General features: G+C 41.4%; 1 protein-coding gene across 1 annotated transcript in view; it reads right to left on the bottom strand.

Moving 5' to 3' along the window:
- The window catches only part of VIPR2 (vasoactive intestinal peptide receptor 2), a 141,017-nt gene that overhangs the window by 15,159 nt on the left and 113,148 nt on the right, over window positions 1–12,710 (bottom strand). The window contains exons 8-10 of the mRNA XM_040352690.1: window positions 12,290–12,350; window positions 7,014–7,083; window positions 4,362–4,453 (exon numbers count right to left, since the gene is read on the bottom strand). Coding sequence (XP_040208624.1) covers window positions 4,362–4,453; window positions 7,014–7,083; window positions 12,290–12,350 — 223 coding nt within the window. The remainder of the gene's footprint in view (window positions 1–4,361; window positions 4,454–7,013; window positions 7,084–12,289; window positions 12,351–12,710) is intronic.

The raw sequence follows: 12,710 nt of genomic DNA, 5'->3' as shown, positions 1-12,710 counted from the left end.
AGAGGGAAGGAAAGCCAGTGATTTTGGTGCCGCGGCTTGGCCAAGGGGACCCTTATACGCAGAAATCGTAAGGATGGCAGTGGGAAGACCTTGGGTTCTCCCACTATGCACGGACCTACTATCGCAGGGGACAATATTCCATCCTTACAAAGTCTAAATTTGACGATTTGGCTGTTGAGACCCACATTCTGAGAAAACGTGGGCTCTCAATGAACCCATAAGGTTGCATACTAGGAAGTATGCCATTAATAGGATTCTTGCCTTTCTTCAGTTGGGCTTAAATATCAAGTTGGCCTTGAGCACTATCAAGGGCCAAATCTCGGCCTTGTCGGTATTCTTTCAAAAACTGCTTGCCTCTCATTCCCTAGTCTGGGCCTTTGTTCAGGGAGCTCTAAGCCTGAATCCGCCAGTTAAGTCCCATGTGTGCCCATAGGATTGAAATTTGGTATTGTCTGTTTTACAGAAATTACCCTTTGAACCATTACACCATGCCTCTCTGAGTCTTTTAACAAATAAACAGTTTTTTTCTCATAGCCATATCCTCAGCCAGGAGGGTATCGGAATTGGCGGCTCTTTCGTGTAAAGAACCGTGTATGATTATTCATGATGACAGGGTGGTGCTGCGTCCTCACCTGACTTTTTTTACCTAAGGTGGTTTCAGGATTTCATCTGAATCAAGACATCGGGCTAGATTCACATAGATCAGCGGATCTTTAGATCCGCGTGATCTATGTGATTAAAGATCCGCTGCCGCATGTTTGAGAGGCAAGTGGGTAATTCACAAAACACTTACCTCCAAACTTGCGGCGGCAGATCGTAAATCCCCCGGCGGAATTCAAATTCCGCGGCTAGGGGTAGTGTACTATTTAAATCAGGCGCGTCCCCGCGTCAATTTAAATGCGCATGCGCCGTCCGCGATTTTTCCCGGCATGCATTGTTCCCACTGACGTCGCTAGGACGTCAGTGGTTTCGGCGTGATCGTAACTTGCGACGAGCGGGTTAGAGAATCGGCGTACGCAAACGACGTAAAAAAAAATCGACGCAGGAACGACGGCTATACTTAACATTGGCTGCGCCTCATAGAAGCAGGGGTAAGTATACGCCGGGAAAACCGATACGTAAACATCGTAACAACACTGCGTCGGGCCCGCGTACGTTCGTGAATTGGCGTATCTCGCTGATTTACATATTTCTCAACGTAAATCAGCGAGAACGCCCCCGTGGCCATTTTTAAATTGCAGTTAAGATCCGACGGTGTAACACAGTTACACCTGTCGGATCTTAGGCATATCTATGCGTAACTGATTCTATGAATCAGTCGCATAGATATGACGGGCCTAAGTTAGAGATACGACGGTGTATCTGGAGATGTGTATCTCTTTGTGAATCTGGCCCATAGTCTGCGGGGGAAGAGAGTCTGCACTCTCTAGATATTGTAAGAGCGGTGAAAGTTTATCTGCAAGCAGGCTCACATACGGAAGACTGATTGTCCGTTTATTCTGCCACAGGGCCCAAGAAAGGGCCAGGCAGCGTTGAAATCTACTATTGCAAGTTGGATTTGACAAGTCATTATTCAGGCCTATGGTTTAGAAAAGCAGATTCCTCCTTTTCAGGTGAAGGCGCACTTGACTAGAGCAGTTGGTGCTTCATGGGCAGTGCATCACCAGGCCTCCATGGCTCAGATCTGTAAGGCTGCTACTTGGTCTTCAGTTCTTACATTTACTTAATTCTACCAGGTAGATGTGAGAGGGTGCCGCCTTTGGGCGTAGTGTACTGCAGGCAGCAGTATAGATCCTCTGTCCCGATGGCAGTCATGTTTTCTGATCTGTGTCTCCCTCCCCTCAATTTTAGCATTGCTATGGCACATCCCATTAAGTAATTAAGGCTCGGTGTCCCGTGATGTATGATCAAGAAAATAGGATTTTTTTATACAGCTTACCTGTAAAATCCATTTCTTGGGAATACATCATGGGACACAGAGCTCCCGCCCCTCTTCGGAGTTAAACGTGGGACACTTATTGCTTTGCTTTGGTTATATAAGGGAGGAACTCAATTTCAATAGGGTTAACCAGTGTCCAATCACCTGTGGTGACTACATAACCCATTAATTAATTAAGGCTCTGTGTCCCATGATGTATTCCCAAGAAATGGATTTTATAGGTAAGCTGTATAAGAAAAATCCTATTTTTTCATACGATTTTCTGATCACGTGTACCAGGCATTTGGCTGTCCTTTTCGCAACTTATATCTTTTTTTTTTTTCTTAAATCCTGGGTGACCCCGGGTGTAATTAGGTTTATTTTTAATTTTGTTTTATTTTGGTTGGTAAATATAGTTCCAGATAAATATATTTCTAGCATAATAAAGATATTGTGATAACATTTCTTTTGAATAATTTTTTTATGAAGGATTAATTATACAAATTTGTTTTTATTTTAGCTTATGGTGTGTTAAAAAAAACTTCTTCCCACATTCATATAATTATTTTTGAAAAGTAAGACTGTACCGTAACACATTATTATTTGTATCTTTATCCACTGATTTGGGTAGAAACGTTGTACTTCCCATAAATAGTTTTTCTATTATCAGAGAAATATGGGGGGGCTGCTATTGCTGGCCTCCTTATGAAAATGCAAGTTGCCTGAACTTCTTTGGCTTTATTCCTGAGTCACTGAACTGGAAGAAGTATGCAGCACACTATTTTCAGATCAGATAATGTTAATGCCTGAAGGTCTTCATGACAAACAAACAACATCCATTTTAAAGAGGTCGATAGTGCTAGTCCCAATATTTTAAGACACAATTCCTTTTATGTATTTTCTTTCCCACTCAAAGTTTACAATTCATCTGCTAAACTGCTATTGTCCTAATGCAAATGTAAATATGATATCATCATATAAATGAAAATAGATGAAAATAAATACAAAAACATAAAGTCCATGTGAATTGACGTGAAGAAACATAAGCCAATTTTTCAAAACATCATGGTGACATCCAAACGGTGAATGAACATAAACAAATGTTGAAAGTGAAGGTAACCACCACGGATAAGATGAAGGCTTACCGAATGGTTTGAACTCAAGAGAACATATGTTCTATGAGTCAAACAAACTTGAGCTGACAGGCAACAAACTGGGTGAAGGCCTGGAACAATATGGTAACATCCAAACGGTGAATGAACATAAACAAATGTTGAAAGTGAGGGGAACCACCACAGATAAGATGAAGGCTTACCGAATGGTTTGAACTCAAGAGAACATGTTCTATGAGTCAAACAAACTTGTGCTGACAGGCAACAAACTGGATGAAGACCTGGAAGTCCTTGATAGCTAGACTGAATCCTCAAACTATCCTTAGGATAACGATCTCCATGTGAAGTTATTTCATAAGGGATGAAGGTTGTTTGACTCATAGAACATATGTTCTCTTGAGTTCAAACCATTCGGTAAGCCTTCATCTTATCCGTGGTGGTTCCCTTCACTTTCAACATTTGTTTATGTTCATTCACTGATTGGATGTCACCATGATGTTTTAAACACTTGGCTTATGCCTCATCGATGCGACATTAGGACTTTATATTTTTTTATTATCAATTCACATGGACTTTATGTTTTTGTGTTTATTTTCATCTATATGATGATATCATATTTACATTTGCATTAAAACACTATTTAATCAAGGGATTTGCATACCACATTAATTACACTGTTATTGGGACACTCACCTGTCTCCAGACTTTTGCTATTTAGCGCTACGCTATATATTCCATTAATTTCTAGCTACTGTCTGTTTGCTGTGTTAACTTCTAGTTTTAAAGGGGCAGCGTGGGATCATTATTTCTTTAAACTGCTATTGTCCACTTGATAAATTTGTATATCTTATCTACTATCTTTGATGCTATATAATGGCATTTCAGAAAATGTATTTTTTTGTTCAGTATTATTTCAAATGTAGCTCCAATTGTTCCACTTCCTATCTGAGAAAAAACTAGCTATGCATCATACTCAATACATTACATTTAAGACCCCTTTCACACTGGGGTGGTTTTCAGGTGCTTTAGCGATGGAAATTGCGGATGTTCCAAAAAGTCCTGCAAGCGGAATCTTTGGGGTGGGTTAGGAGCGCTGTATTTAGCTCCCCCAAATTCCCTGCCCATTGGAATGAATGGGGAGCATTTCCGAAGCGCCTAAAAAAAAACAATTCAGAAATACCGCAACACAGGAGTTTTTAATCCCTTCTTTGGGCGGCCAAAAAGCACTGCTCAGTGTGAAAGGGGTCCAACAGAAGTGGATGATTAAACTATAATGCAGTTCAAAGCAATGGTGAAATTTTATTTCGGAACACATATGTTTGAATACCTACTTAAACTGGGATTGGTCATTGCCCCCTACGTCAGGAGATCTTAGCTTCTGCAGTAAGATTCGAATGATATTAATAAATAGACAGAAGTTTACCTGGTGAAAAAATGCACAGTACATATCAGTATTTTTAAACAAACCCATCTACTTTTCATAAGTAGCAAAAAAGTAAACATTTTCAATGGACACTGAAAAGCATTCAGCACACTAGCTAGACAACATTATATAGAGTTGTTTGGAGTTGTAAGCATTTTGGTTATACAGTGCCTTGAAATATTATACATACTCCTTGAAATGTTCCTCATTTTGTCATGTTGCAACCAAAAACGTCAATGTATTTTATTGGGATTTTATGTGATAGACCAGGGATATGCAATTAGCGGACCTCCAGCTGTTGCAGAACTACCCATGAGGCATAGCACGACTCTGACACCCATAAGCAAGACACCCAGAGGCAGAGGCATGATGGGACTTGTAGTTTTGCAACAGCTGGAGGTCCGCTAATTGCATATCCCTGTGATAGACCAACACAAAGTGGCACATAATTGTGAAATGGAAGAAAATTATAAATGGTTTTCAATTTTTTTTTACAAATAAATATCTGAAAAGTGTGGCCTGCATTTGTATACAGCCCCCTTTACTCTGATACTCCTAGCTACAATCTCGGGGAACCAATTGCATTCAGAATTCACCTAATTAGTAAATAGAGTCCAAGCTTTGAACATCTCATAGACCACTGTTCAGTCCATTATCCGAAAATGGAAAGAGTATGGCACAACTGCAAACCTACCAAGACATGGCCGTCCACCTAAACTGACAGGTCGGGCAAGAAGAGCATTAATTAGAGAAGCAGCCAAGAGGCCCATGGTAACTCTGGAGGAACTGCAGAGATCCACAGCTCAGGTGGGAGAATCTGTCCACATGACAACTATTAGTCACGCACTCCGCAAATCTGGCCATTATAGAAGAGTGGCAAGAAAAAAGCCATTGTTGAAGGAAACCCATAAGAAGTCCCATTTACAGTTTGCAATGTGGGGGCACAGCAAACATGTGGAAGAAGGTGTGCTGGTCAAATGAGACCAAAATCAAACTTTTTGGCCTAAAAGCAAAACGCTATGTGTGGCGGAAAACTAACACTGCACATCACCCTGAACACACCATTCCCACTGTGAAACATAGCGGTGGCAGCATCATGTTGTGGGGATGCTTTTCTTCAGCATGTAAAGGGATGCTGGTCAGAGTTGATGAGAAGATTGGTGGAGCCATATACAGGGCAATCTTAGAAGAAAACCTGTTAGAGTCTGCAAAAGACTTGAGACTGGGGTGGAGGTTCACCTTCCAGCAGTACAACAACCCTAAATATACAGCCAGAGCTACAATGGAATGGTTTAGATCAAAGAATATTCATGTGTTACAAGGGCCCAGTCAAAGTCCAGAGCTAAATCCAATTGAGAATCTGTGGCAAGACTTTAAAATTGCTGTTCACAGACACTCTCCATCCAATATGACAGAGCTTGAGCTATTTTGAAAAGAAGAATGGGCAAAAATGTCACTCTCTAGATGTGCAAAGCTGGTAGAGTCATCCCCAAAAAGACTTGCAGCTGTAATTGCAGATAATTAGGTGGTTCTACAAAGTATTGACTCAGGGGGGCTAAATACGAATGCACACCACACTTTTCACATATTTATTTGTAAAAAAATTGAAAAATTTGGAAAGAAAACCATTTATCATTTTCCGTAAACTTCCCAATTATAAAATCCCAATAAAATACATTTAAGTTTTTGGTTGTAACATGACAAAATGCGGAAAATTTCAAGGGGTGTGAATACTTTTTCATGGCACTGTAAATGGGCAATTTATAGCAATGTTATAGTCAGAATACATCTTAGCAACCAATCATATTTTTAATTTCCTCAACCACTTTCTAAATGTCATGGTGACCTGACTTTTCACTACTAAAAAAGTAAATCTACTTTTGTTGAGAAAAAACAACCCCCTCTGGGCAATCTATGTAAAGTGCAAGGATTTATACACATTTTCTTCTGTTTTTAAGAAAAAGCTGTATGTTCTGCATACTGTATGAATAGGAGTGTCTGTGTTCAATCTAATCAGTGGATGTACTTTTATGCCCTGTACACAGGAGCAGATCGTATTTTTTCCTGATGGGAAAATAGAGAACCTGCTCTCTATCTTTTTCCAGCCGTTTTTCCGTTGTAAAAAGTCTGATGGAGCGTACACTAGTAGTTAGTTTCATGTAGCTGGACTTGTCCTGTAAAGCTGAAGACATTTCAGCAATCATTCAAGTGTTTTTTTTTTAGCTTTTCTGAAAAAGCTACTTGGATAAGCTGTGAAACGACTTCAGTTTTACAAAAGAAGTTCAGTTGAATGGGACTAACTACTGCTAGATACACAATGATTTGGGTCAATAAGAACCTTTGCAGACAACCTCAATATTTAAAATGAGTTAAGAGAAGGTTGCATTTGCAACAGACATGATACTACTCAGCCAAGACAGCTAAGTACAACAGACAATAACAAAAGTGGACCTTATAAGGGATAGAGGATCAGTCAGTGTTAGAAGGTAAATACATAACTAAATAAAAATTACCAAATGACCAATAAATAGTATGTATCAGTAAAAATGAGTTTACTCACAATGATAGAAATGATGATTGGTATCCTTATAACCCACCATGGGATGCTGTGCTCATTGGTATCCCAGCATCTACAACATATTGATGCAGAAAAAAATATAAAAAACAAAAACAAATAACTAACGAGATTATATATTGTAAAAGATTACATGTATCTTCCTGAGTATCTCTTTCTGAATGGCTATGCCTCCAAAGTTCCAGCTGAAGATATAAACTACCAGGCCAGAAAGGTTGCTTTTGGTGAAGGCAGTGCATAGAGTGGGACTGTGAATTTTTGAGTGCTTTCTGTACTGACAATTTAAGTCTGGGTATTAGGGCCAAGGTTAAGATTAGGGATATTGATTCATTATTACAGTTTAAGGTTAAGGGCGAAAGTTAAAGTGTATGTAAAAAACCTGTCTCGGTTCAACCAGCCCTAAAGCATAAAAATAGAAATAGCCAACTGCACATATCAAAGATAGCAAACACTAGACTTGGTCAGGCCTTGCCACAGTCTTATCCTCATGACCCTATTGACTTTGTGACGGCACCCACTTGTCAGTGCTTTTGAATGCACTCTGCAATGGAATAGAGATTGCTGCACCATCAAGGAGTTGTCCACAGTTCTGGATCTGATAAGTATAACTTACACCCCAAGAACTTGGGAACTACGCAATATTTTATATAAAACCTTTGGATTACAAATAGTCCCTAGAGGATCGGGACTATTAGTTAGCTTTTTTAAGCCATATGCTACAATGCGAGGGAGGCCATACAGGAGTGAACATGCCACTGAGTGTCTTTAGTGGCTCTACGTTGTGTGTACACCTCCTGTTTCACATGTCTCCTCTAGACCACTGGAATAGTTTTTCCCTTATTGTGTTGACCAAACATCATCAGCACATTGTCAGCACAATTTGTGTATATGTGGTCAGTAGGGATGAGCCGAACACCCCCCCGTTCGGTTCGCACCAGAACCTTCGAACGGACGGATTGTTCGCGCGAACATTTAGAACCCTATTGACGTCTATGGGACTCGAACGTTCGAATTCAAAAGTGCTCATTTTAAAGCCTAATATGCAAGTTATTGTTGTAAAACGTCTTTGAAAACCCAGGTCTTGCCTTGTCTTGGAAAAAAAGTTTTAAAAACAGTTGTTTTTTCAGGAGCAGTGATTTTAATGATGCTTAAATGAAAAAAAAAAGGAAAATTCCTTTAAATATTGTACCTGCTGGGTGTCTATAGTATGCCTGTGAAAACGTCTTTGAGAAACCGGGTCTTGCCCCAGGGAACATGTATCAATGGAAAAAAAAGTTTTAAAAACGGTCGTTTTTTACAGGACTTTTTTCCATTGATACATGTTCCTCGGGCAAGGCCCGGGTTCTCAAAGACGTTTTCACAGGCATACTATAGACACCCAGCAGGTACAATATTTAAAGGAATTTAAATTTTTTATTTTTTTTATTTAAGCTTTATTAAAATCACTGCTCCTGCATCAAAAAAAATATAGCTGGGTGTCTATAGTATGCCTGTGATAACGTCTTTAAATAGCACAATCACCTGCCTGCCAGTAAATTAGGAAGAACGGATCTAGCTAAACTATACAGTGTATAAATATATGTACAACACCTGGGATGCATATATATCCTCTACACACTGTAACATTAACTGACTAGCCTGCCTGCCTGCCTGCTCTATCTACTTGCAAAAAATGACACTCTCTCTGTCTCTCTCTGTTCTCTGTTAACTGCCACAGCATACTACACAAGGCCGCCCTGCAGGCGGCCTTTTATAGTGTGGGGCGTGTACTAAACCCCCTGAGCCATAATTGGCCAAAGCCACCCTGGCTTTGGCCAATTATGGCTCTCCGTTTTTTGCGCGCTGTGATTGGCCAAGCATGCGGGTCATAGTGCATGCTTGGCCAATCATCAGCCAGCGATGCCGCAGTGAATTATGGTCTGTGAAACGTAACTCAAATTTGGCGTGAACGACCCGTTTTGTTTCGTATTTCGATGAACATGAGTTCGACTCGAATACGAAGCTCATCCCTAGTGGTCAGTAAACCTTATCACTATTGGTTCCAACTGTGCAGCAGACTGACATTGGGGATATGCACATTTTACTCCATGAGCATTGACAGTTTATATATCTTGGCCTCCATAGGTTCACAGGCTATTCATTCTTAAGAGGTTTTTGGACTGAAGGGTATAACCAGGGCCGGCCTTTGGGGTGTGCGAGCTGTGCGGCCGCACAGGGCGCCATGGGCAACAGGGGCGCCGTGCGGCCATCACAGCTCGCAGAATGTGAATTGCCGCCCGCCCGCCATCCTGTTCCGCCCGCTCCACTGAGAAGGCAAATTGACGCCAGTGTTGCCAACCGTCCGTGAAAGTCCGTAAAAAGATGGCTGCAAGCCGACCATGCAACTGCGCATGCACAGTAACGTAATGGCGCCGCCCGGTGCCATTTTTGAATAGACAATCGGGACAGTGTCTTGTGTAGTGCACTTGCCATAGGAGGACTCGGCCAAGCAGGGGTGAGGAGGAGGGGAGTAAAACTGGGGGTGATATGAAGTGAGAGGAGGACTGCGCTGGGACTGGAAGCCTGGAGGGTGAAGCCAAAAATACAATTGGACTTACACATGTAAAGTATTAGGATCAGTAAAGTCAAGTCTTGCTGCATCTTATTATACAACAAAACAAAAATAACCACTGCAAAGTTAATAACTGTAAAGATGATTGTGTAAAGAAGAGTTGCCCATAAGAAAGTGAACCAACATGACTCCACTGCCGAAATGACAAAGGTGTGTTGCCGTTCGGGACACAAAGGAGTTGATTTTTTACTTTTTTGAGTCACTTTCAGCTCCAGGTTTTTGGCATTGTAACCTAATTCACCAGTCCATAACTGGAGTTGAGTTGGTAGACTAGCAGGGGGAGCTCAATTTTAATTAACTATATACTGTAGCACTTTTACAATATTCAAACCTTATACAAGATCTAAACCATATGTGCCAAACACAAGGCCCACGGGCTGAATATGGCCCACCAGGCTATTTCATATGGCCCTCACACCTCTCCTGCAGCTTGTCTCAGCAGTTGGAAGCAGAGATGAGGACAACTCCCCTACAGATCCTGTACCCCTCTGTGCAGCCGCAGCAACCCTTCATCTTTGCATCGCCTGATCTCAGTATTCAGCCCACCAGCTGACTCCAGCCCTCCTCTGGTCCTCCTCCAGACCTTGCTCTTTCTGCTTCCCAGCTCTGCACCCAACTTCTTCTCAGCAGCTGCACAAGGTAAGCACTGTGATGTTAAGGAGAGTGGGGGACAGTTAACTTCTGATGTGCAGTAAGAAACTTTATTGGAGACATGTACTGTCTGAACAGTGGTGTGCTACCTTGTTTTTCAGACTTGCTTCATCTGCTAGAGGAGTGTGAGTGGGCTGTGTGCCAGTCTGTACTTACTTTTTGCAGCTTAAAGGGGTTGTAAAGGTAAAAAAAAAATATCCCTGAATAGCTTCCTTTACCTTAGTGCAGTCCTCCTTCACTTACCTCATCCTTCGATTTTGCTTTTAAATGTCCTTATTTCTTCAGAGAAATCCTCACTTCCTGTTCTTCTGTCTGTAACTCCACACAGTAATGCGCGTCTTTCTCCCTGGTGTGGAGAAAGCCTCCTGAGGGGAGGGGGGGGGGGAGGGGCGAGCAAGAGGGTCAGGACACGCTCTACTTTGCAGAAAGAGAAAGGAGCTGTGTTTTAGTGTGCATCCTGACACTCCTGCTTTCCCACTCCCCCCTCAAGAGGCTTTCTCCACACCAGGGAGAAAGCCTCGCATTACTGTGTAGAGTTACAGACAGAAGAACAGGAAGTGAGGATTTCTCAGAAGAAATAAGGACATTTAAAAGCAAAATCGAAGGATGAGGTAAGTGAAGGAGGACTGCACTAAGGTAAAGGAAGCTATTTAATTAAACATTTTTTACCTTTACAACCCCTTTAAGTCTTATGTTATTACTAAGACCAGTAAGACGAAAGCAGAGGCAATTATTTTGATAAAGAGCAGATGCATTTATATAATGTCATACAAATACAACTGGCCCTTTGGGGGCTACCATAATGCTGATACGACCCATGATAAAATTGTGTTTGACACCCCTGATCTAAACTGTTATTAGAATTTGACTTAAAATATGTGCCTATTAATATTCCATGTATTTGCTCAGTTTTAGTGTGTTGAATTTGGCATTGAAAATGCTTTAATATATCTAATATGTTAGGACCTGGGACCTCTGCTGTGTCTGACAGTGACTCTGCTTGCTGAGCCAAATGGAATGCTGGACAGCTTCTTGGATAGTCACTTAGACAATTTATTGAAAGATCTTGTCTTAAATCTTGTTTGCCCTGAACTTTGAACTCTTTGCTCCTCCCATGAACTTCCTGATTTAAGCCATGTCCCTGCACTTCCGGGTCGCCAGAATATTGTGCCTTCACTGGACAATATTCCACTCCTCTCTCTCCTGCTGATGTCCGTATCTTGCTACCATTTGTTACAGACATTTGGCTTGTTCCTTGACTATGCTTCTGCTGAATCCCAACCTGCAACTATTTGTTACCAACTTTTGGTTTGTTTCTCTACTACGCTTCTGCTTGATCCCTACCTGCTATATCTGCTATCAGACCCCAGCTTGCTCACCTCCTGGTGGGGCTATCCTGAGGACCGCGACCTGGTACTAACACGCAGCAAAGCCCATCTCCACCATCAGGAGTTTTGGTGAATTCCGGTTAGTGCTTAGATCCCGCACCTCAGGTGAACCCATGTCATCAGCCAGGGTGACCTGTGTGAATACCTGATCCACTTTCTATAGCTACTGGCCTCCAAGCCTGATTCCAGACTGTGCCATCGTATATCTAATATTTATATCAAAATGCCATCCTGGTTAAGGAGAAGAGAGGGAGGTTTTATGTAGTCCTAACACAGTGTTATGTAGCCCCAACACACTCCCTGTTCACAGGTGACAATCCTGCTCAGTACGGTTGTCACATTAGAACAGGAAGTGAGGTATTGCCAGGATTACCAGGTTAAAATAAAGGAAAGAAAGTGTGAAAAAACTAACGTAGCCCCCACCACTACATCTAAGGACCCATAAGCTGTTTAGACATATTTTAACACTGTAGCAGAGGCAAACTTCAGAGTAAATATAATTAAATGAAACCTAATGTTAAAATAAATGAAATACTCTTATAAATGTGTGTATGGTAACCTGTTTATATTTTGACTTTAGCTTCCAAAAAAATCAACTAAGGCATGCTTACCCAGTGTCCTCTAAATAAATTCTTGTCACAATCCACACAATAATACATATGGTGGGGATACCTAAGGAAGAAAAAAGTAAACATAGTCAGGGTATACAAGACTAAAATGCTGTGTCACTATAACATATTTTAATTCAGGACAAAATATGCATCTTTTTGATTTACTGTCTGCTATAGATCTATTAACCACTTAAGCACCACCCACAGTTATACTGTGGCAGGTTGACTTTCCTTGGCGAATCGCTGTCATTGTACATCGGCCGATACGCATTGCCGGCAGCCATGATGTCGGCTGGCCACCTGCGATCGCTCCTGACAGAGACGGAACCAGGATTTGTCAATGTAAACAGACAGATCCCCGTTCTGTCAGGGGGAGATAGACAGATCTGCTGTTCCTAAAGATTAGGAACAGCGATCTCTC

Source organism: Rana temporaria, chromosome 5 (assembly GCF_905171775.1).
Source record: "Rana temporaria chromosome 5, aRanTem1.1, whole genome shotgun sequence".
Classification (NCBI taxonomy): Eukaryota; Metazoa; Chordata; class Amphibia; order Anura; family Ranidae; genus Rana; species Rana temporaria.
This window is presented reverse-complemented; position numbering and strand designations above follow the sequence as displayed.